At 34.4% G+C, this 26,830-nt stretch overlaps 1 protein-coding gene across 1 annotated transcript; it reads right to left on the bottom strand.

Annotated features, from left to right (window-relative positions):
• Positions 1–454: 454 nt before the first annotated feature.
• Positions 455–26,830, bottom strand: LOC132706347 (protein spinster homolog 1). The gene is made up of 8 exons (XM_060677630.1): positions 26,611–26,830; positions 11,688–12,087; positions 6,528–6,748; positions 5,842–6,043; positions 4,734–4,861; positions 4,466–4,678; positions 3,636–3,833; positions 455–1,081 (listed from the first exon to the last, which is right to left on the bottom strand). The coding sequence occupies exons 2-8, from the start codon at positions 12,065–12,067 to the stop codon at positions 891–893; spliced, it is 1,533 nt and encodes a 510-aa protein (XP_060533613.1). The 5' UTR covers positions 12,068–12,087; positions 26,611–26,830; the 3' UTR covers positions 455–890.

The following is a 26,830-nucleotide window of genomic DNA, read 5'->3' as shown; positions in this document are numbered from 1 at the left end:
CCACGGACCATCCGGGCCCATCCGGCCTCCATACCGGCGTGAACGGGGAAAAACGACGGGGCCGACGACGATTATAACTTTAAAACATGCACTGAACACTAACAACACTAAGTCCACACAGTGGAAACCGATATCAAACTTTTGAGGACGAATACAAGGGATTCTGTCGGGAGCGAACGGAGGTTAAACCGCCGCGTGCAATGCTCCACCACAGAATCCATGTGGTGACCTCAATTTTATTTATGTAAATAGTTCATAGAAATTCTTCTTTACAATTTACGTAACGTTGGGCATGTCTGCTAGGGGCACGCGCCAAATCACACATCATCACAATCACAAAATTATATTTATAACGGTTCTGGAGATAGTGTCATAGACATGAATTATACGTTTGATAAAAAAAACATTATATATTAATATAATTGCTGTAATAGGTTACTAAATTGCAAAAAACACTAGTTAAAATCAAATTTTATTAATTTTTTAGCATATCGCATTGGATCTACAAAAAATATATATTTAAGCGACCTAGGGCAATACCTAATCTTCTAATATAAAAATAGTATGTACACCGCCCTAATTAGAAAAACGTAACAAACTTCGTCATATCACAACAATAATATCTTCAAAGAAAAAAGTGAACATCAGCACAGATTCTTAACGTATTAATCCATTATTTTCCATTAATTTAACTATCCGCTTCCATCATTTCATAATTCCAGGGGCGCGCCTGGATCCGGTGTGAATTTCACCCATAAATTATTTCAAATTTGCGTATTTCTTATTTTTAAAACTACTTTCGTTGTCCAATTCACTTAAAATATTTGATGGGGAAGGGGGGATAACAATCAACGCACCCAAGAGGCGCGCCCTGCCTACTTGCGATCGCTCTACAGTCTGCTGCTCTCGTTCCCGTTTCTTTTGGTGTTTCTGACTAGCGCCGTTATTGTCGGCAAGTTGGTCTCTTCCGGTGTAAAGACCACATTGTCGACACCGTTAAGCTCTTTCGTGGGCGGCGGACTGTTGTCCGAGTCTCCCGCTCCGGGCATCAAGAAAACGGTCATCAGGAACATGAGCGAACCTAAAGATCAATCAATCACTAAATACAAACTTAAAAGATTCACGTACTTACATATTATTTGAAGAACTGAAGAAGCCGATAAAACAGGAAACTTTGCGAAGCAAGTATGAAAATTTTTTTGAGAATGTCCATAAAGAAAAAGCGCATGTGCGAAATTTAAAATGTAAGGTTTTATAGCGATAGGAGATTTTTTTTATGATTTGGTTGACATGTATGTTGCAATCAGGTTTATTTGTTAAGATTAGTCCTAAGTACTTATAATTTTGTACTCCTCTAATTTTAACATTGTCCAAAAGCAAGTTTATATGACAGTTTTGTTATTTTTTTTGTTTGATGATCATTTATAATGTGTAATAACTATACAGAGACTAATAGAAAATAGATAGATATTAAATAGATAGATAATAAAAAGGCTCGAGAAGGAAACACTATATTAAGCCGTAATCTTATTATTTTATTTAAAAGATAAATTTTGTTTTCTGTTTTGCTTTTTTTTCATTAAGTAAAATGGTAGCTACTGCCGTAGATCTTAGTACTGCGGCGGAACACTGCGATTCCATTAAAAAAAATCCTTTTCGGATGGAAATAAAAACGGAATACGGAAGGGAGCACATTTGGAGATGCTGATGTTGCTTGTTTATGACATACGGGGACTAAACTTTAAAAAAATTGCTATTATTATCATAATATTGGCACTAGTAACATAAACATTGACGTCCGGGGGGTTTTCTACATGAGAATATGGAATATGGAAATTAATGTAATTCGTAGAGGGCGGTAGGTGAAGCCAATCGGTAGAAGCAAAAAATGTCGAATTTTTGTATGTCTAAAAATCAAACGGAACATTTTTTATTCTGTTGTTCAATATTAACCACTTTCGAGAAATTTGCGATCAACGTTTCACTGCTTGTGTTGTATTTTTATTATTTAATGTTCAGTTAATTCAGTTCACCTAAAGGCAATTCCGGTATGTCAATTTTATGTCGCTAATGCCAAAATTATTATAAACATAAAAACTTTTCACTTTTTGTAAAAAACTTTCATCCAAATTTGGTTTAAACGTCTAATGGGAAATTCAGAAACTGGAGATGCTATTGGGTTGTTCGGAAAGTCATTTCGTTTTTTTTGGGGAACATGAAAGACAGTTTTCGTATAATGAATAAATATTTTATTAAATTATATATATTGGCCATTCTGGTAAGACACCTTTTGCCATCTTTCTGGCAGTAACATAATTCCCCTCTCATAAAAGTTTTGGTCCTTGCTGGCAAAAAACTGGTTCAGGTGGTTTTTGACATCTTCATTTGAGGTAAAGGTTTTGCCATCCAAAAAATTTTGTAGGGACCGGAACAAATAGTAGTCGGAAGGCGCCAGATCTGGAGAATATGGTGGATGTTGCAGTACGTCCCATTCAAGCTGTAAAAGTTTTTGGCGAGTGACCAAACTTGTGTGAGGTCTCGCATTTTCCTGGTGGAACACTACACGCTTCCTGTTGATTAATTCGGGCCTCTTCTCTTTAAGTGAATCATTCAATTTGTCCAGTTGATGACAATAGACTTCTGAATTAATCGTTGTATTGTCCGGCAAAAGCTCAAAAAAAAAGATTCCTTTGACATCCCACCAAACGGAGAGCATCACCTTTTTTAGTGAATGTTGGCTTTTGATACGCTTTGAGCCGGTTCATCTTTTCTGCTCCATGACCTCTTGCGTTTAACATTGTTGTATACAACCCATTTTTCGTCCCCAGTAATAATCCGCTTCAAAAATGGATCATTTTCTTGACGTTTGAGGAGCGAATCACACACGTCAACGCGACGACACAAATTTCGCTCCGTAAGGACATGGGGCACCCACACATCGAGCTACGAGGTTAAGCCCATGCCTTTCAAATGGCCATAAACAGTCGAATTCGACAAATTTAATCTCTAACCGATCTCTCGTGTGGTTATTCGCCGATTTGCATCAACTAATGCCTTTATCGCATCTTTGTCAGCTTCGACCGGCCTTCCAGACCGTGGTGCATCTTTGACATCAAAATTGCCGGATCGAAATTTTGCAAACCAGTTCTGGCACTGGCGTACTGTTAACACGCCTTCTCCATACACATGCGTCAATTTTTTTCTCGCTTGGACAGTATTTTTACCTTTTCTGAAGTAAAAAAGTAAAATATGACGAAAATGCTGCTTATTGCTCTCCATATTTAAAAGGGCACCAACCAAAAACTACTGCGTAGAATTAATAGAACTTTTTCACACACAAGCCTTGCAATATCAGCTCTCAAGACATATAGTGGTTATGCGGCTTAAGTGTGAAGTTGGTTTCGAAAAAACGTAATTAAGTCCTCTGACGGGAAAAAACGAAATGACTTTCCGAATAACCTTATACATGCTGTATTTAAAGTAAAAGCTGCGTGTGTTCGTTGTATCTATCACATATTTTCGCTCTTGGGTTTAACGACTAAGCCATCGATGGAAAAACTAATAATCTGACTTAAAGTATTTTTCCAATAGACCCGAGGGCGCATAAATATTATAAAATTTGAAGTTTTACGTACTAATTCCGTAAAATCCCGCGTAGAATATGTACAAGCTCTCTCTGTAACCGATCGATTTGGACACCGGTTCCACGGCAATGGGAAGATTGCCTCCCACGTTGTTCATCACGAAGAGAAACACTCCGACTGTAGTGGAGCGCACATGGAGGGGCACGATCTCGACCAAGATGGCGAACAATATGCCGAACCACATCTCAGCTGCGCTCGGAAGAAATTGATTTAATTTTATTTACGGTTTAACCAATTTGCAAAAATTTTACTTTCATTAAAGGCGAAAGCTTTAGACAGTTACACGCTTTCAGCGTTCTTGCAAGGGGTTAACAGCTTCGTGTAATATGAGTTAAATTGTATGCTATGTAAAAGAGTTGGACAATATAACCGACCATTCAAAATCTCGAAGAGAAAAACTAAATCACTCTTTAATCAATATTGAAGGCCTTAGTTGTAATACTGAAGTTGAACTGATACCCATACACTTTCTGGCTGTCTATATGGCTGGAATAATACAGGGATCATACCACAGATCCATACTCCAGCCTAGAGCGAACCAAAGAGGTATAGAGCAGTCTAAAGCAATGCGGAGTGAGTTGGCCGCTATTGCGTACAACAACCTCAACGACTCGACCATTTCGGTACAAAATTTATTAAGATAATTGTACAAATTAGTTATTAAGGGGACAGCTTCTAGATGACAGAATAACTATAAAACATGGGTTTTCCTCAGTGCAAGGCGATCCTCTTAATAAATTTTATGACTTTTAAGATGTCGGGTGTTGTCCAAATTGTCCTTGTATTTTTTTGTATAGTATAAAAAAATATCTTAATATTACCGAAGAAATAGGATACTCCGAGAGTGATCATGGCACCCACTGGTGAGAAATAGACGCTGCCGAAGGCGAATGGCGTCGCACAGATTTGACTAACCGCCAGGATTACTACCCTGGATCGTATGCCCATTTTGGCGACGAATTTGTCAGAGACCACGCCCCCCACGACCACGCCGATGCTGCCTACTATAATAGTAACCGCAAACAGCCACCAACCTGTCAACAAACATGTTTTGGTTCCTGTGGGGCTGTTCCGGATATCGCAACTCACCCAAATCGTAATCGGGATAATACATTTGGTAGAACAGATCGCAGTTATACGCGAAACACATCCCTCCGCAGTGTCTGATTGAAGCTGCTAGACAGAGCATGATGATTCTGGGTTCACTCATCACGGTCCTTAAAAAAATGACCCGTTACGTTAAAACATATAGTGACATGTAGTGATAATTGTCGCTCCACCTTCAACCTATTAACATTATAACATAATTTTTTACTTGTATAAGCTTTTTAAGGTTCATTCGTAGTAGATCATAGGGGATACAAGGGGCTTTATCCAGCACAATACTTCATTTGATTATATTAAATTGAGTTTTCTAAATATTCAATAAGAATTTAAATTGGGGCCTGTGTCAGCCGAAAATTAGGGAAATTATTTCAGGTCTCAACAATATATATTGACGCCACTCTTCGATATCGATATCGACAGAACAAATTTCCTGCAAATCTTTGTTTTATTGTTTCAAGATAAATACACGTACAGGAACTAATTACTAGTTGCACACTGTATAGTAAATATTGTGTAAAATGATGACCGCATTAATGCCCTATAAATTCCACCTGTGGGGTATAAATTTTAACCTTCTAATAACCTCTCCTTAATAGTGGGTTTAGTATGGATATTGGTAGACAACAGCGGCAGATAATTATTTTACCAGAACATTAGTTTCATTCTTAGCATTAGCTGCAAAGTTTGTCCAAAAAGTTTCTGAAAGGAAAAAAGCAAAAAGTCGGAGTTTATTATTCTTTAATAATGGGTGGCAGTATCTAACAATAAGACAAGCGATAATTGCTATTCTCAAGTCAAGATCCCTTATCTGGTCGGACTTCAGACAGTTCTTGAAGGATTTCTATAATATTCGACCTCTAAGTTCTATTCCCAAACGTCCAAGCCTTCGTAAAATACCTTAAACATATACAGTGCGATTCCAAAAAGTTTCCGTTAGCTACAAAGCTTAGCAAAATTTTAATGTATTAAACTGGTCAAGAAAAAAAAGTATAGTGGTGGTGACGAATTTTCTTTGAAACCAAACCAAAATCAATAAAATGGTTTAGTAAATAAAATAAAAACGTAAGGAAATTGTACCAATTATACTCACCAAATAGTCACTTTTTTCGCATTGGGGTCATTCTGAGCAGCGGCATCTTCACCGATCGACTGTCTCTCGGGTTCCTTCAGAGTAAACCACGTCAAAAATGCCACGATAAGGGCAACTATGCCCGACGAGTAGTAACATATCCTCCAGCCCAATCCCAAGGTGTTCATGGGTGGTACATATCTACCAACAGGGAATGCGATACCTGAAAATGGAAAGAATGTTTCTTTTAAAATTCATGTTTTTAAAAAGGTTTAAATAGAATTAATCAACTAATTAAATAAAAATATTACAAAGTTTACTTAAGTTTCTGAAAGTGAGATTTTAAGGTTTCATCTTTATTATGGAGGATGGTAAACAGGATACAGCATTTTTTTTCTTAAAAATTTCAAGTATAAAAACATTTTTTTTTATTTTACCTTTATTATTAAATTCTATGTATTCAAAACAAACAAAAAAAAGGATGAATCTTTACCAATTTTCAGTGTCCTCAAATGTTCTTAAGAAATTTAATTTTTTATTAAATTTTAATAACCATTTTGTGTGTTTTATACATTTTAAAGAAATTATTTTAGCTGTCTGAAAATTAAAAAATAGTTTCAACGCATTTGAATCTTTGTTGAATCCTTTCTAATTTTAATTGTAGTTTTGCGCTCGTCATTCTTCGCTGCTCTTTTTCAAGGTCTTACCGTATCCGCCGTAGATGCCCCAGTTGAATATGGACATCACCAGAGCCCTTTTCTCTTCCGGAAATATGTCGGAGAGGATACCGGTCGCAAGGGGATTGCACGCGGACTCGCCAGCTGCCATTATCATGCGAAGCAGGACGAGTTGCCAAAACTCGTTGACGCCGCCGCTGAGGATAATGGCGATGGAGAAGATCACCGTGCAGCCTCCCAACATTTTGACCCTGGAATATCGTCAATCGTCCAATTGAATTTTTCTGAGGGCTAGTGATTTTATAAATAAACAAATCTGATTAAGAGGATGTGGTACGCCCTCTGTGGGGGCAATTATAGTATGAGAAAATTATAATTGCAACTCGCTTAACTCCTGATTAATTCTTAAGATGACAACAAGATGATCGAAGCCCTTGTACACTAGACGTACATTAAAAAATGGAATGAAAATATTGGTTAATTACGACAAAAAGGCTTTTTTACAATATACTAAGTAAAATTGTGAAATTCAGTGCCGTTCTGGAAGGTATTTTAACAAGTAGCACTGTTTGGGTGAGCTAGTTAGTTTTCTTTCTTATACATACGATTAGATAAACTCTACAATAATAATAGGTATAACAATCTATTACATAACATATAAAAACAAACAGGAATATAAATGAAAAAAAAATCTGGTAATCGGGTTATCTTCAGTTTGTATTCCTCTATAGAGTAAAAACAATGCTCCCAAAAAAAAAGATTTTATTTTGGTTTAAAAAATTTTTAATAGCAAATGGTGATTTGATTTGGAATTAACTTGTATAAACTAAAAACAATAATGGACCCATATCGGAACCCTGTGGAACTCCGTGCATAATATTTTGTGAAAACTTTTTTCACTCTTGAGTTGTTTTCCTCAACATTTATTTTGTGGATCCTTTGATAGGAAATATATCTAATTTTAGACAATTAACAAATATGATTTTTTTCTATTTTTCTGGATGTCGAATGTTGGACTATGTTTTTTGATAAACCTTTTCTGTAAGATCAAATAAGAGTTATGCATAGTATCTATATTACAAATGTCGGGCTATTCTACAATCTAAACTACAATCTACATCTTTTTTACTCTTTTAACGTTCAGCACCAAATAAATAAAATTACACCCGGGCTGTCAAAAAATTTAAATAAATTAAAAAATAAATTATAAAGTGGCCTTGATTCGTTTTCATTAGCATATTTCCGCAAACGCATTTTTGCCTTTCTTTAATACTTAAATGGTGGATAAGTATCTAGACAAATAATATACAAAGAAATCCTTGTCTGAAGTTTTGTTCTAAATGTCTAAAGGAACTGGAGTATGCCTAGATGGCAGACTGCTATTTTTGATGCAAATATTAGTTTTATGTACAGTATGAATATTTTACTTAAAATGCTTTAAATACCATTCTTTATACTTATATAGAGGGCGTTTTGTTTTAAATTACCCAAAATGATTTTACTTCATTGTTTTGACACCTTCAATTATTCTTCGGTCAAACTTTCAAAATGTTAGGAGAATTTTTTTCAAAATTATAAAATGTCAATTAGTGTAATAATAATTCATTTATTTTTTTTGATACAGTCTCAAATGACTTGAAAACTACTTGCCAATCCTTTTCGTTGTACTAAAGAGCGAACAACAGTTGTTAGTAGTTCATCTATTCGAACACTAAAAAAATACTCTGGAATGGGATGCATGTGCGCAATTCCTTCAAGCAAGCAACCGGAATGCAGTACCGTAACATTTCTATATATCGCGGGTTAGATATTTATCTCAATTAGCTTATGACATTCCGCTTTATGACAAATTGTAGAACAAATTATGTTTTTATACGTTGCGAGATTTAATTTTAATTTAGTATTTTGCGATGCAAGTGGTGCGTAAAAAATTATGCCCATTCCTATGCAAACCAAATAAACATTTTAGTCGTTTTCAGAATTTTGCAAATAATAATTATGTTTTTGTAGGTTAATCATTTCAGAAACAAGTCGCTATTTATAGTTTATTTGGTAGGACATTTTTTTTGTTTCAATTCAATGTTGGAACTGGGTCCGCTTAAAGTAGTCTAATTAGTAGATTTCTATAAAGTTTGAATTTTATTTTGACATTCGTGGAGACGTTTTTTTGGTACATTAATTTAAAAAACGAAAATCCACCACCATTGACCAAGGATAACATCGTGAGATAATGAAATTACAGATTAGTAACTAACCAAAGAAATTACAGGTTCCTATCCAAAACTAACCAAAGTTTCGCATCACAGATGGCAGCACATCTTCCAACCAACAAAGTTTCGCCGCGCATACAGACGGTTGCTCTAACCAGATTGCAGTTTCCAAAGAGCGAAATTTTTGCTAAGTTTGCAATCTATAATTCTTTGCCGTGCTGTATGTGAGAGGCGAAACTTATTCTGTGGGAGTTGGGGATCTGCAATTTCTTTGTGCTGCCATCTATAAGTGATAACATGTGCTGCCATCTGTCGACAAGTGGCGAACCTATAGTTAGTTCTGGTTTGGAATGTGTAATTTGTTGGGTTAGTTAGGAATAGATGGAGATGATATATATCCCCACAGAGGGTAGAAGTGTAGAAGAAAGAACAAATTGTGGCTCAGAAATATCAGAGACTGGACACACACATACCGGTGGTAACACACTACTTCATGGAGCCCGCAATTGGGAAGACTTTGCCATATTGGTCTCCAACCTCGCTAGAGAAGAATAGAGGATTTGAAAATCAGGTTAGGGGAATCATCCTTGGAGGTTAGGAGGGACATTGATTATTCTTGAAAATTTCTTTATTATTATTATATTATTTAGTAATTTTATGCGGTCGACAAATTGAAAATGACCACCACTCCGGTGAGTTGAAAGGTCGACTAATCGCATTCAATCGCAAAGCAATCTGCTATATCTTAGCCTTAACATTCAGCGCTCGTGATCACGGGTCGAATAACAAATTGCAGTTGCAATCCGCGACTATGCAATTACCCATACCAATACCCGCGGCCAAGACTCCAACGACGACTTGTTAATCGCATAAAAAAGGGGACACAATGCGGGAAAAACAATGCAAGTTTCGTCGGATTACACGGAGAAAATCGCAAATAATCTATGGGTTTTGTTTATCATTCGTTTACGGTTTATTTTCCGCACCGTAATTGTCAAGAGTAAAACTGTGAAATTATTTATGTATTCGTCGACAGTCGCGGGCAATTTACGCGTTCGGATTCGTTTTAATTGCAAAAGATCGATTTTTTTCCCACAAGATTTAGTTTTTGACGTCGAAGCTCCACTAATTGGCTCGTTGGAATGTTTTCTGTTAAATAATTCGACATGGGAATTTGCAACATGATTGACCTTGAGTTGCCCGCCAATTTGCTTCGTATAAGTTCAACGAAAGAGATTATTTTACTTAGAGCAACGGCAAATATACTTTTGATCATGGAGTGATTTCTTTTTTCTAGGTTGGGTTTGTCAAGGAACGTACTCAAACTAAACTAAACATTTTAAAAGTTCTAATCTATTTAGTACATCACAGTGTCTCACAAATACGCAATAATAACAAAACAATTCAAAAATGTGCTGCGACCGCTAAAAAAAAGTGAATAAAAATTTAAACAGAAAGCCCAGAGGAAGATAACTCCGTTGGTAGCTAAATGCAGACTTTTAGTTGTATGTTGGCTGCAAAATTAACCACAGGGTCCAAACTATAGTAGTCCACCACCAGTATCGTTCTTTCTGGACGCAATTTTGGTGATGAATCTGCTAGTATCTCCAAAGCTTTAGTTTCAAAATGTAAAAGCCCCTTATATAGTGTTAAGAAGAATAAAAAGATAAATTTATACATATAGCTCGAGATAAATAGATGTCTTACGAACATAAGAGAATACGCAGGATTGATATTTTCCCCGCGCATGCACCAATAACTTGAAGCCTGATGTCCAACGTGGCCGCTAACACTACTAGCTATCAATTCGTGAATTCGAATGTTTTTTACTTCGATCGTAGACAAAACGTGTTAAGAATATGGACACGGAGTATATGACTGTTTAAAAAAAAAGGTAGCACGTGCTCGGGAGATAATTTGAAGCTAGACAGTAGTTATATGAATTTATACATAAAAAAAATGCTGTAAATAAACTAACAAGTTACAGTTCACAGAAAATACACAACATCAGTATTCAAAATAAATCAGAAATAAATGTTCAGATTGTCATGAACAATTGTCATGTCAAAATATATAATTTCGCGAAAATCTGAACTCTCAGTTCTTATTTATTTTGATAAATGGATTTTCATCAAGTAGAAGCCACCTCAGTGCAATATCCCAGAAATTTGTGCTCACTTAACCACCAAAATAGCATACTGGATATGAGCCAACTAACGTTCAAAGTTTTTTTACTTTGAAATAGTACTTACAGTAGAGAAAATATTTTGGGCAAATATAACTACATATAATGCAAAAAGTCAAAAACAAAAGTCGTCCCATAAAAATCTCTACCATTTTTTCCTGTAAACCTTTACAAGGAAAAATTCTTTACACAGTCTCATGATTACTAATAAACGCTGACAAGATATGTTTGATAGAAATATTCTGAATATTACATTTGCTGTCTTTACTTTTATTTCCAGTTCACTTACATCATTTTGTTTACTTATCAATCAGAGAAAAAAATTGATATGCTACATACGGATTTACGTTATATTATCATTATGTAATGCAAGTACTACGATACTTTAATAACCCTTACATTTCCAATGAGGCAAGATGAACTTAAAGTATATTGTCGTTAGATGGTTAGTTTTAATGTTTCAAATGCTTATTGAGCATCTTCTTAACATTTTACGAAATATAATTTTGATACGGCTTTGAGGAAGGCTATATAAATTTTGGGTGAGCCATAGGGGTGTGCTAATCTCTTAGGGAAATTGAGATAAGACGTTGGCTATTCAGCACAATACTGTACGCATAATTAGAATGAAATTCAGAACACTTATTGATGCCTTCTTGTCACTTAGCTTCCCCCGAGCTAACAGGTCTGTTTCGGGTGTGCTGTTTGAACAAAACTGTATTGTATTGTATTAATACTGACCTAGCATCAGTGAGCTGTCATCCCGCTGATGTAGAAGTCACTCGCGCGACTCACCTGTTGAATTTGTCGGCCAAATACCCCATGAGAACGCCCACAATGGTGAACACCGCAATGAAACTAGGTCCGGCGAGCACTTGGTAATCGATACCAAGACCGTTGTAGTTCCACTCGCAATACGGGGTCCCGTTGATGTTGTAAGACAAACACGTCTCCGAGTTGTTGGCTTCCGAGCAAGCAATGGGCAAATCGCTTATGAAATATTCGGTGGTGTTGAGTTGGCACGTGATGTCGCCGAAATGGAGGTCCATAGCTATCGCTTTGCTCGTCACGCCTATCATGTAGTGTCCCAGTTCTCCGACCACGTAGCCGATGGACACTATCGCCAAGACGTACGGTTGGTAGAGGAAAGCTAGTTTCTTTGTTAGCTCCAACATTTTTGTTATTGTTTTTGAACCTGAAATCGTAAGTATATTATTGCTAAATGAATCTTCGAAAAGGTATCTGAAGAACCGCTGATTGTGGCTATTGTCCATATAAAAATTTGTATAGTTAGGTTATGTATGTATGTATGTATCACATTCTGGCAAGCATTTACTGCCCTTCCCTAGACGAAGGTGCCACATTGTAGAATTATCTACTGCTTTAGCAGTATTTGCGTCATCTTAAATGAAGATTTTGGATGATATTGTAATTTATGCAGGTAATATTTGTGAAACGTGTAGTTTTCTTCACAAGTCAGTGATAGGTGCTTCTGTTATATCATGTGTTGTAGTACGTGTCTATAGCATATACTTCTATGTAAAAGAAAATTACATGATTTTAGCATTGCATTTGGTTAAAAATCACGAAAATAATGCACTGTTAGAGCAGAATATATTGTGTAGATAGGGTAGTATTTAAAAAAATATACTGTGTGTACTAGTAATGCCTCCGCAAATATTTTAATGTCCTGATGTTTGAAGTTACATCCGTATTTAACCAAATACTTCAACTACCTCCACAATTAAAATAGCATTCACATACCCAATTATGTTCATTGTTCTTAAAAGAGTTCTTTGGCGAGATAAATGGACTGTATTAAACCGACAGTTGCCAAGCGTAGATACACATAATTCTAAAGAAAAGAAAAGAGAAGAGATGGAGGGGGAAGGAAAGGAAAGGAAAGGGGCACGTGTTTTGTAGAAGAGCTTAATATTAGCGCGTACGTAACAACTGCTTTTTGAAATTGTTCCTAAACGTCGAGTTGGACTGATTAATATCAAAATTAGCAATAGAGTTAATGCAAATGGCTATATTATAGGAATCTTTTAAATAATTATTTGCGGTGACGGGGTATAACTAGTCAGTGTCTTCCACGCAGATTCAAATTGTGTATTGATATGTTAAGAGTAATTTTTCTGTAAAAATAAAAAGGTAATTTTGTTTTAAGAATTTTGAAATAAAGAGATATGATCTCTCCTCCTTACCCCATAAATTAGCCTTAGACAGGAGTTTTGAACCTTCTGGACACGGTAACGATCGGACGCATCCAGGCACGGTCCGTACGCAGCACTGCAGTCATTAAATTGTGACAAAGTACATGTCTATTGCCATAAATTAATCTTAAATTAGCATAGGCAACCCTTAGTTTATTAGTAATATGTTCTCTGAACCGCAACTGCGAATCAAGAGTGAGACCCAAGCTTTTGCATGAATCAGAGAGTGGCAATTTTATGTTATTAAGTTTAATTGTTATGTTATACTTTGCGTGGGTTAAATGATTATCATTTCCAAAGAGTATTACTGAAGGTAAATCGGTTGCAATGTTGCTGAGATTAACACTAGCTCAAAACGGGTTAGTTGGTGTTGTGCCTTTAGCTTGTTGGGATTCGTTATTAATAAGAATGTCTTAATAGGCGAAGAGAAACAATGACTAATGGAAAATGCTCAAAATTGAGCAAAACTAATTACTAAGTTCATGAAACACAATAAATTTCAACTACAGAAGTTTCTTTCAATGAGAATAAATAATATAAAAATGGATGCCGCGCACCTGAAAGTATATTTTGTTTTTAATGTTGCTTGCCGAGTTTTGAAAATTTTGAAATCAGTTTTTTACATTTCTAATTAATTATTCTTATACTAGGTTTGTGGAGGGAACATTTTAGTAATATTGTTAATCATAAAGTATAGAGTCAACATTAACTGACGCTATATAGGCGATTGTGAGACGCATACGAATGAGTATGCAAATCTCATGCATGCAAAAACGGCATGAAACGACACAAATTCAATAACTCCATGGTATGTAGTTATTGAATAAACAACCTGACATCACAGAAAAAGTGGAGGAAAGATAAGGTGATACGTGTATGCCTAAAGTTTTTGTGAATATAACTCTTTTATATATCGTCCACATGTGTCATTTTTTATAATCGGATATTACATTTAACTAGATCAATTAATTAGATTCATTGTTTGTTAGTAAATTTAATAAACAATGGGGATTGATATAATGATGCCAATAATTGTTGTATTTTTCTCGAGAACCTGATTAATTATACATTCTCTCGTTCGTATTAAAAGTGACAGGTAGTCTAATTGTTAAGAAAAAAATTATTAAAATACTATGAAGTTGTTATACTTATACATGAGTGTTGTTACTTCCTTGTTGTTTACGAGCCATTATTTTCTTTGCCTTCATAGCAGTGCGGATTCAGGGGTCAAATGCGTTTGAAGGCTTACTTACTAATACATCGCTTGAAATTCTAAGAAAAACTTTGAAGTGTTTTATGTAGCATATTTTATCGAAACCCTAACGTATTTGTAAGATATTTAACTATTTTCGTAATATACATATTTCTAAAAACTAACTAACCAAAACTAATTATTATCTCGAAAATGGCTGAACATTTTCCGAATTTTTCATAGCGTCTAAAATTGTAATAATGTACACAACATTCGAATGAAAAACTTTGGGGAAAAATTGTCATAGCATTTAACATTGGTCTGTGTATTATTAGATATTCTTTAGTTTGGGTAGCCCGTGATTAATTAGTTGGGTTAATTAATATCTCTCGGCAAGTAATAAATTTTTTTCAGAGAAAGCACATTGAAATTTGCATTAGTGAGCGAACGAAGTCAATTAATAATTGTTATGCCGGACCTGTGATATCATCAAAGCATTGCTATAATTCATAGCAATCCTAGTTCATATCTACCAGCATGCGCGTTGCTTCAAAACGAATCTGCGCTCCCATCTTGTAATACTAATCAATTATTCCTCTTTTTGAAAGGAACAAATAACAGGTCATTCGATTGTTTAATGAACAACGCTTAAACTGTCTTGCTTGAATTGCAAATTGGCTCGGGTTCTCTACCAGTATAGTTTTTTATAGACTGTACAAGTCAGACTTTACTGCCTTGCTAACGAAACTGTAATTAGTTTAATAAACCAGTTACAACCTAAAGGAAAATGGTAGGTATTGAATACTCTCATTGTTACGGTTTCCAAAATATTAGCAGTCCTTTTAAATTTATCATTTTCCTCAATATCAGAAAGTTGTCTTCCTTCTCTTTTAATTTTCATTTTATAGTGAATTAACATTTTCAATTGTGAAAAACGACAATTACTATTTGTATTTGTTTTTTTATTTATTTTATTTATTATTGCGTGAATTCTTTTCTGTGTCGTATATTAAAGAAAGATTTTGCAACTAGCTTTTGCATTGAAAAATAACTATTTTGATGGATTTAAATGTTTTATTTTCCGATTTTTCTAAAGCAATTCTATTCGATTAATTTATGTATTATTTAGTAATTATAACCTAGTAACATTCGTTTGAAGTTGACATTTGCCATTTTCGAGATTACTGAGGGCTAAAATAAAGCAGTAAAATCGCAATCTCGACGAAACGAGTAGATAAGAAAGTGGCATTTGTTAATCGAAAACAATATCAAATTTTGGCATTCCCATCATTACCAGATTGGAACTATTTTTTAAAAGCTATAAGATTTCAGATTTCGTTTGACGTCAATTTATGGAAATAATTTTGATTACCACGATGGAAATGAATGCAATCGTTATAACTACTATTTGGTCAGAAAATATGTTTAAACCGGACATTAACCGTATCTCTACAGTTTTGCTCCATCCATTTTTTTTTATTTTGCACACACTGTAAATTCAATATTTAACTAAGGTTCCTGAATCGTGAACAAGCCAAGCCAAATTAGCCAAAACTAACCTCAGCACTAATTATAACTATTAATTGTACATATACGAGGTGTGTTCCAATAGTAAGGTGACTTCTAAGTTTTATCAAAAAGTATTTATTTATTTATCAAAATTCACGTTGTCCTTTTCAAAGCAATCGCCCCTCAGATATAATTCTGGTAAGCACTTCTTAGATTTTTGGGAGCAAGAAAAAGTGGTAAAAAGTTGGACACAAGCAACGATCGCGATACAAAATCCATGAATTGTTTTCCCACAATTCCGAACCTTTTCTTCGTATTGCTTCTTGCAAACGGCGCAGAAGTTCGTACAACCTTGTGGTAAGAACTCTTGATGTACTACGCCATGATAATCAAAGAAAACAGTAGGCAAAACTTTGGCACTTGATCGAACTTGAGGTGCTTTTTTCGGTCTTTGCGATTCTGGGTTCTTCCATATCAGCATCATCATTGACGTAGTTGAACAGCTCTTGAGCGATGCTCCTTCGATGCTTCATTTGTTCAAATTTAAGTGTTTTCAGACCAAATTTTGTTGCTACACGTTTCATGCCGAAAACATAGGAAAAAATTGCATGGCACGGGCAATACAGATCCCGATGATTCCATCAACGTTGTTTGTTTCACTTTTTCAACACTTTCATCAGTTATTGACGTGCTGGAGCGTCCAGAGCAAAGTTCGTCTCCTCGGCCATCTTGGAACAGCTTGTTCCACTTATAAACATTTTTTTTTGCTCAAAGTAGATTCACCATATTCCGTTGTCAACATTTTAAGTGTTTTGCAGTACTGCATTCCATTTTTTACGTAAAATTGTATGCAAATCCTTTGTAACTAACAACTACTAATAACCGCTAACACAAAATAATTTCACCTGACGTGCATGCACGTGCACACACTGTGTATTCAATGTTTAACTACGCATCGAAAAAAAAACAAGAAAGATTTGTGAAAATAACTAGGAACCAACAAGTCGAATGGGTATCGGAAGGCTTAGCAGAGCCTCCCAAACGGGGGGACAATGAGGTGAAGAAAAACACTCAAAAATACTTATATATAAGAAGAAGAAGAAACAATTTAGAAAACATTATCAGCGTGAGTAAAAACACGTTGACTCGCTACAAAGTAGAGGTATTGATTATCCATCTCTTGCGAAATAGCGATAATTCTTGGGCGAGGAAAAAAAAACAATGAAATTTAAATCACGCATGCGATGCGCGCGACTTTGAAAAAAATGAGTCCGCTGTCCGCCAACACTGCAATTTAATAGGCTATTTTTCGCTTCAGGGTCACGGTCGTACAGGTATACCGGATTATTCTAATGGCGGCTGTAATAGGATCTTTTGTTTCTCTTTTTTTTTCCATAGGTTGGTGCATAAACGTCAAGTGATATGTCGCGGGGACCTTGAAACGGATACGTGAATTATTACTATTTAAACAATTAGAATGTATTGTTGAACGGAGACATATAGAAAAAAATCGCGGGCAATTGAAAATGTCACTGGACGTATTTACGGGCTGCAAAAAAAATGCGTGGAATTTCCGCAGCTAGGAACGCCGGGCACGGTTAAACTATAGACGGTGGACCCGGAAATAACCGCTCTCTAACCAAATATACCTTGTGACGTAAAGATACCTTAAAAATTAATCAAAACATAGAGAAGAAGTGTAAAAAGCAGTTTTGACAGTCTTTACAAATTTAATCAGATCATCCTCATAAACGGGATTATATGGTCCTTTTAAACCATTAAAAATAAAATCATTAAATGGGATAAAAGTTGGGTACTAGATGCCTGAAGTTGCCAAAATTAAATTATCAGACGTGGACTAAGAAACATTTTAGAAAAATGATTTCTTTTGATTTTAGTGTTTCGGCACTTAATATTATTTGCAGACAACGGCAAGCAGTCTGGGACAAAACCGTCTTCTGACCCAGGGTGTATTATGGTCATACCTTGTCCTTTATTTGAATGTCCTTTGGTATGAGAGTTTTGATTGGAATCAACCCATCCTTTGGACACAGTGTCGTGTGTATCGAACCACGTTTCATTAAGGTAAATCATGGATCGGTTGCCTAATCTATATCTTTTAATTTCTTGAAGATTCCATTGCTACTTTGTTCCATTTTGGGGTAGTTAACTCCCATTTTACAAACAACTCTATGGATGGTGGCAGAGCTTATATTCATATTGGTTTAATCTTTTCGTCATCATTTTCAGTGTATCTAAGATATATAAGTTTATCCAAGATAGGAAAAATTTCGCATTGATAAGATATATTTTCCTTCTGTTAAGGTCGTGATTCTCCACTATTAATAATATCCCTTATCGATGATCTACCACATGAATATCGATGAATATCGATGAAATATATAGGAACGAAAGAAATATACGTGGCCCACCCCTGCCTTGTCAATCAAGAAAGAATAACCAATAGGTAATAACATCGTTAAAGTTTCATTGGGGAGGGTTCGTCCAAAGCCGACACGATGAAGAATGAAACAGACTATAACTAAAAATAACTTTCGTTGAATATATTTTTTTCAATTTAATTAAAAAGACACCAATTGTGACGTATATGGTTTTGCTTTTTGTTTATGTTGTGTAGAAAAAATAATAAATGCAAATTCACCAAAAGAAATCCTCTGTGCTGTAGAAATTCCTTGAAGGCAACATATTATCAGTCTGTTTGGTTAAGAGTGGCCACGGCCAACCAAAACTAATCAAAACTACTGAAATTGGAGCTTCTGGAAATAATTTTATTAATAAAATTCTGAAACTTATTTTTGCTCTTCGCCTTGCACCGCAAGAGTCACAAAATCAAATCAAATTGCCTTATGAATTTAATAATATCATTATACAGCCTGAATATACTGAATGTCTAATTATTCAGAATACTGTATCTTCTAGCTATGTATCTAGAGCGCGATGTTACATTTTGAACCCGAATTTAGACAAAAATCCTCTTTAATAAAGGTATTAGCAAATTTTGCATTTGTTATATCAATGTATATTGAAAAACTATATTTAGGTTTAATAAAAATAAAACCAATGGACCAAACCAAAATGCTTCCTGATCTGTTTTTCTTGTTCCTTAATAATTCCTTCCAGAGGGCAAATATCAATGGAAATTAGGACCACAAAACTATTATAAAAGAAGGCGTTGGACGAAATTTTAACATGGTTTCGCTGCTAATGAAAACATATGTCAATTGCTCCATAAAGTAGAAGAATACGAAACGGTAGAAATAAAAACTTAAAAACTGTTTTTTTTTGTTCAATATATTCAAGAATAAAGGAAATTCTAACAAAAACACAGTGGAAACGGCTGGTAATTATTATTAACAATTGTGGTTCGTTGCGGATTGTAAGACGCAATAATATTATGCTCATTTGGATTTTTTCCTTCATATTTTTACATATTAATCGCTCGTAATCTAGATTATTCATTAGGCGTATGGTGGAAGTGATTGTACAATTTTTCTAGTTTGCAGCGCTTTATATTTTTACCCGGATAAAGGTGGTCGAGTAAATTAAAATAGAAATTGGTTTCTTTAGAAGGGGACAGTTATAAAAACGCCAATTGTTTGCCCAATCTGCAAGGTCGAAATTCCGCTCGAAGGAAATATAGAGCGAAGGCTGCAATCAAGAGCAAGTAGAAAATAAATAAAGAAGACATGAGAAAGTTGCAAAGTATTGAAAAGTATTCTTTTGGCAATAACTTTGAAATGGAAGACATAAGATTTTCAGTTTTAACAGCTTCGCTTCCAAATTAAAGGATAAAATAAAAAAAATCTGTTAGTTTGGTGCACTGCGTACTACGCACTACGCAATTTTTCTTTGAAGCAAGCCTAAGTTTGTCAAAATCGGATAAGTCGTTTAATATAATTAAAGTAATAAATTAACTTGAAAATTTTCGGAGGACGGAGTTTAAAAATAATTTCCAAAATAGTCTTGTGCCCACGTTAGTCATGTTTTGTTTCCTGAGAAAAAAAAAATATATATATATATATATATATATATATATATATATATATATATATATATATATATATATATATATATATATATATATATATATATATATATATATATATATATATATATATATATATATATATATATATATATATATATATATATATATATATATATATATATATATATATGATGACACTATATTTCGGGATATCGCTTGTTGAACTCCGACTGGAATCCTGCAGACGTTTCGCCAAAATCTCACTTGGCATCTTCAATGCTCGCGCTTTGATATTTTTTTGATACAATTAGGTTGTAGTGGGTGCTAAATTATTATTATTAATGTTTGTAACAGTTTCCTTTCTTTGTTCTTTCTCCCCGACCTATATGATTGTTTCTGATTGCCATTAACGTTAACTTCAATAATGTAAACATAGTTACATAAATAGTGTACAATGGGTTGCATATTTGGATGAATTTTATCGTGTTTGAAATTCCTTCCTTTGTTTGGTGTTTTATATACGTTAGAGTTGGCTGTGTAGTTGGTAGCATTGACCGGTTTAAGAATGACATTTTTAGGTTATTGCGAATTGTTTATAACATAATTTCCCGCATATTTAGTTCCCTTCTCGACAATACGGAGTGTCGTTTTTTATTTTATTTTTCTATCTTTAAATATTTTATTAAACCAATCACTTTATTTTATACACCAATGTCATCTCTCTATGTGTAGTGGTTGAAAGAGGCGTGTTGTGTAAGCTTTTTTACTTTTTTTTTGGTTCGATTGTTAACTCTGATGAAATCTTTTTTTTTCTCTATATGATTTAGCCTGTATCCATGGGCGAAAGCTAGATATTACAATAACAATATTACCTTTGTACAACATGTATTTGATGTTTTAGACAATGGTGAAATCTCCTTAGCGCTCTTTCTTGATTTTTCAAAAGCGAACGATACTGCCATGACATACTTTTAAATAAACCATATATGTATGGAATAAGAGGAGTGGCTTTAAGGTGGGTGGAATCGTACGTTTCAAAAAGAAAGCAGCAAGTGATAATGAACAAGGGCGAAAATCGGCTACTATCAAAGAGGAAAAGCATAGATTACATTACATTAAATATACAGAATTGTATGTATTTGGTCAAAATTGTCAAATCACGCCGATGATATCAATATTCTAATTGCAAATAAAGATACTACAAATACGAGAAATGCGTGATGGGAGCGGATAATTGGTTTACTAAGAATAATACTAATACTGCGAAAAATTAATGGAAGACACTGGAAACTCAAACAATGACACAGAAAAAAGCACCTACAATGGAAAAGAACCTCCCATACTGAAAGAAGAAGTAAGGACAGCAATTACCAAGCTGAAGTCCAACAAGTCGCCTGGAGAGGACGGCATTGTTGCTGAAATGCTAACTGCACTTGAGGAAACAGGAGTGGAATTGTTTCATAGGATCTGTCAAATGATATGGGACACCGATACTTGGCCCGATGATTGGACGAAATCGGTCTATGTGCCAATACACAAAAAGGGACCGAAGGACATCTGCGATAATTATAGGACAATAGCTCTAATCTCACACGCTAGCAAGGTCATGTTACACATAATATCAGAACGTATAAAGCCTTTCCTACTTCCACAACTACCACCAGAGCAAGCCGGCTTTATCCCGGGACGCGGAACTAGAGAGCAGATACTAAACCTTCGACAAATAATTGAAAAATCAAGAGAATTCAATGTGCCTACCTACTTATGCTTCATAGATTACTCTAAAGCTTTCGATTGTGTACGATGGCAAGACTTATGGACGATTCTAAATGAAATGGGCACACCTGGCCATCTAATATCGTTAATCCAAAAGTTATACGACAACAATACAGCCTATGTCAGAGTAGATGGAGAACTAACCAACCCATTTAGAGTGGGTAAAGGGGTCAGACAGGGCTGCATACTAAGCCCACTACTCTTTAATATTTATGGCGAGTGGATTATGAGGAAGGCGCTCGATGAATGGCAGGGAGGAATCACCATTGATGGCATCAAAATCTGTAACCTACGCTACGCCGATGATACGACACTAATCGCTGCGTCAGAAGAAGAATTGATCAGTCTCATACGTAGAGTTGAAGCGACGAGCAACGAAGTGGGTCTACAAATAAATAAGAAGAAAACCAAAATAATGATAATTGATCGCCAAAATAACAACAGACCTGAAGTAAAACAGATAAATAACATCGAGACAGTTGATACCTTCATATATCTTGGCACCACAATATCGAACATGGGCGGATCTAGCGAAGAAATAAAAAGAAGAACTGCCATAGCGAAAGAATCCATGACCAAACTAACTATAGTGTGGAAAAGCCATCAAATATCCCTTAACACTAAAATAAGATTGGTCAAAAGTTTAGTGTTCCCAGTCTTTCTCTATGGATCAGAATGCTGGACGCTGAAAATGAATGATAAAAGGAAGATAGATGCATTTGAAATGTTTTGCTGGCGACGAATGCTGAGAGTGTCCTGGACCGAGAGAAGAACCAACCAATCCATCCTACAACAACTTGGATTTAGGAAGAGATTGAGCATCGTTGTCGCAGAGAAAATTGCAAAATTCTTCGGTCATGTGGTTAGAAGAAATGGCCTTGAAAGACTCACACTGGAAGGAACGGTACACGGCAAAAGATCAAGAGGAAGGTCGCCCACAAGATACACGGATCTTATAAAGAACCTTACCGGCAAAAACCTCTGCCAGTCATTCAGTATGGCAGAAAACAGACAGGAATGGAAGCTCACCACAGAAAGCAATCTATGAACTCACGATGCTCGAAATCGAGCAAACGACTAAGAAGAAGAAGAAGAATAAATTACAGCTGTAATACTGTTTTAAGCGATTGCACAATGTTTTATCATGGGAAAATGCTGGAAATAATGTAGTAGATAAATTAAATGGACACACTTCGAACACTGTTTTCGGAGCGTTAGCACTGAAGATGCCAAGTGAGATTTTGGCGAAACGTCTGCAGGATTCCAGTCGGAGTTCAACGAGCGAACGGATGATATCCCGGAATATAGTGTCATCACATTTTTCCATCCGTGAATCAATACGTAAATATATATATATATATATATATATATATATATATATATATATATATATATATATATATATATATATATATATATATATATATATATATATATATATATATATATATATATATATATATATATATATATATATATATACAGGGTTTTTCAGTTAAAACTCCGCACGCCAATAAGTCCAAAACGAAAAGAAATATTTAATTTATGTAAAAAGTAGTCAAAGTGTGGGGTCAAGTAGATATTTCCTAAAGTTTAAAAAATTCGACGCCTGCAAAGAGCTGGGCGTCGCGACGCGTCGAAAAATTATTCGATTGCAGAGACTTTGGAAATACGCGCATACAAAAGTACATATTATTTAAAAACTTTTTTGTTATTTACTCAAACTTATTTACTTTACCCGTTTCTAAGTTATACCGATTTAAAGTACACATTTCTTGATTAATAAAAAATGTGATTAACGCTTATTTTTACAAGTATGCCATGAATGTTAGTTACTATGGCAACCATTGTTATCGCAGTTGTTTTAAGTGCAATTACAAACGTAAGTTGTTATTCCTGTATCAAAAAATTGTCACATTTTGTCACAAGAAATATCCAAATTTGTTTGGTTAAAAAAAAACTAAGAATTATTATGTGAAAATGGTGCAATTTAGCAATGAGGAAAAAGTAGTCATGTTACTGGTGTTTGGAGAATGCAGATGCAATTGTAGAGAAGCAAAAAGAGTTTACGTACGGCGTTATCCGCATAGAAGAGTCCCCGATGCAAAAACCTTTTCAAGTTTATGTAAAAACTTAAGAGAATATGGCAGCTTCATAAAACCTAAAAGAGATAGGAACAGGACGGCTACAAATGATGAAAATACTGCTGCTGTAATTCGGCAGGTTGATAATAACCCCAAGATATCCCTATCAGAGATAAAAGAAAATACCGGTGTTACCATAAGTTCTTCGTGGAGAATTCTACACAGAAACTCTTTTCACCCGTACAAAAGTAAACTAGTTCATAAACTAGAACCAGGCGATTATGCTAGAAGAATGTATTTCTTAGCGACATTGTCCGATTTGTATAGCCAAGATGCAAATTTTCTCTCGAAAATTTTATGGAGCGACGAAAGTCGATTTAAAAATAATGGAATCGTTAATAGACACAACTGTCGTCGAATTTTTTAAACTTTAGGAAATATCTACTTGACCCCACACTTTGACTACTTTTTACATAAATTAAATATTTCTTTTCGTTTTGGACTTATCGGCGTTCGGAGTTTTAACTGAAAAACCCTGTATATATATATATATATATATATATATATATATATATATATATATATATATATATATATATATATATATATATATATATATATATATATATATATATATATATATATATATATATATATATATATATATTTTCACGTATTGATTCAGGGATGGAAAAATGTGATGACACTATATTCCGGGATATCATCCGTTCGATCGTTGAACTCCGACTGGAATCCTGCAGACGTTTCGCCAAAATCTCACTTGGCATCTTCAATGCTCGCGCTCCGAAAACAGTGTTCGAAGTGTGTCCATTTAATTTATCTACTACATTATTTACAGCATTTTCCCATGATAAAACATTGTGCAATCGCTTAAAACAGTATTACAGCTGTAATTTATTCTTAGTAAACCGATTATCCGCTCCCATCACGCATTTCTCGTATTTGTAGTATCTTTATTTGCAATTAGAATATTGATATCATCGGCCTGATTTGACAATTTTGACCAAATACATACAATTCTGTATATTTAATGTAATGTAATCTATGCTTTTCCTCTTTGATAGTAGCCGATTTTCGCCCTTGTCCATAATCACTTGCTGCTTTCTTTTTGAAAGGTACGATTCCACCCACCTTAAAGCCACTCCTCTTATTCCATACATATATGGTTTATTTAAAAGTATGTCATGGCAGTATCGTTCGCTTTTGAAAAATCAAGAAAAAGCGCTAAGGAGATTTCTCCATTGTCTAAAACATCAAATACATGTTGTACAAAGGTAATATTGTTATTGTAATATCTAGCTTTCGCCCATGGATACAGGCTAAATCATATAGAGAAAAAAAAAGATTTCATCAGAGTTAACAATCGAACCAAAAAAAAAGTAAAAAAGCTTACACAACACGCCTCTTTCAACCACTACACATAGAGAGATGACATTGGTGTATAAAATAAAGTGATTGGTTTAATAAAATATTTAAAGATAAAAAAATAAAATAAAAAACGACACTCCGTATTGTCGAGAAGGAAACTAAATATGCGGGAAATTATGTTATAAACAATTCGCAATAACCTAAAAATGTCGTTCTTAAACCGGTCAATGCTACCAACTACACAGCCAACTCTAACGTATGTAAAACACCAAACAAAGGAAGGAATTTCAAACACGATAAAATTCATCCATATATGCAACCCATTGTACACTATTTATATAACTATGTTTTCATTATTGAAGTTAACGTTAATGGCAATTAGAAACAATCATATAGGTCGGGGAGAAAGAACAAAGAAAGGAAACTGTTACAAACATTAATAATAATAATTTAGCACCCATTATAACCTAATTGTATCAAAAAAATATCAAAGCGCGAGCATTGAAGATGCCAAGTGAGATTTTGGCGAAACGTCTGCAGGATTCCAGTCGGAGTTCAACAAGCGAACAGATGATATCCCGGAATATAGTCTCATCACATTTTTCCATCCGTGAATCAATACGTGAGAATATATATATATATATATATATATATATATATATATATATATATATATATATATATATATATATATATATATATATATATATATATATATATATATATATATATATATATATATATATATATATATATATATATATATATATATATATAAACGGATTAGTTCATCACAAAAAACACCAGCTTTATATTCATTGTATACCATTAGGTGTTTTACTGTAAAGGGGGATGTTGAGTTCGTAATAACGTAATACTGGTACTTTTGGAAAACCAATTGTGAGCTTATTTTCAACTGTAATGATCAGTAAACATTCTAAACTATTCTATTTCTGATCCTGATACCATGCATCTGGGGTGAAAACTTTATTAGTATACCAAGGAATACATTTTGAGTAACAATTTTAACAAACAAATTTGAAATAAGAGTCTGAAAAAACAGAATACTAAGAAACTTTTCGACTTGAGCATTATATACTTTTTGCAAACATACAGGATAGCGATTTTTAAATATAATAAGATCGCATGGCAAATATTTTAGAACTGCTCATCATTATATATCGCTTTTCATGATTATTGCAAATGTGATAGATTATGCAAATTTAAAATGTAAATATAGCATTTTTATTGTGAATTAGTGAAAAATTAAGGTTTGCAGATGGATACGTATAATAGGAAAGCCTTGTAATTGGTCAAAATAAAAAAATAATTATAGTATATAAGATTTCACAAACAAATAAACATAAACCGGTATAACATAAACATAAGTAGGAAGTTTAATTTAAATTAGAGAAAAAATAACAATTACGAAACTGGAGAAAACGCCAATAGAAGCATTAGAACTGTCTTATTTTATATTATTTTTATCACTATTTATTTATCTATATAGTATAAACTAAATTTCTCAATGAATCCCACTCACCTTTCGCCTATTCCAAACAAAAATCCAAGAATCTTCAGGTTCCAAACGGCAGCTGAAACCGACGCCACACAAAAAGTCACTTAAAACCGATTCATTTTCAATTCACGAAAATCGCGTCTCAAGTCTACTCTATATAATGGACGGTGGTTCCGCACTTTTCGTGGTCGAAGTTTTTGCAGAAGTGCCCACGACACTTCTTCAGGGAGTCGGTCCTAGCAGG

This window comes from Cylas formicarius, unplaced genomic scaffold (assembly GCF_029955315.1).
Source record: "Cylas formicarius isolate icCylForm1 unplaced genomic scaffold, icCylForm1.1 PGA_scaffold_8__14_contigs__length_24414737, whole genome shotgun sequence".
NCBI lineage: Eukaryota > Metazoa > Arthropoda > Insecta > Coleoptera > Brentidae > Cylas > Cylas formicarius.
This window is presented reverse-complemented; position numbering and strand designations above follow the sequence as displayed.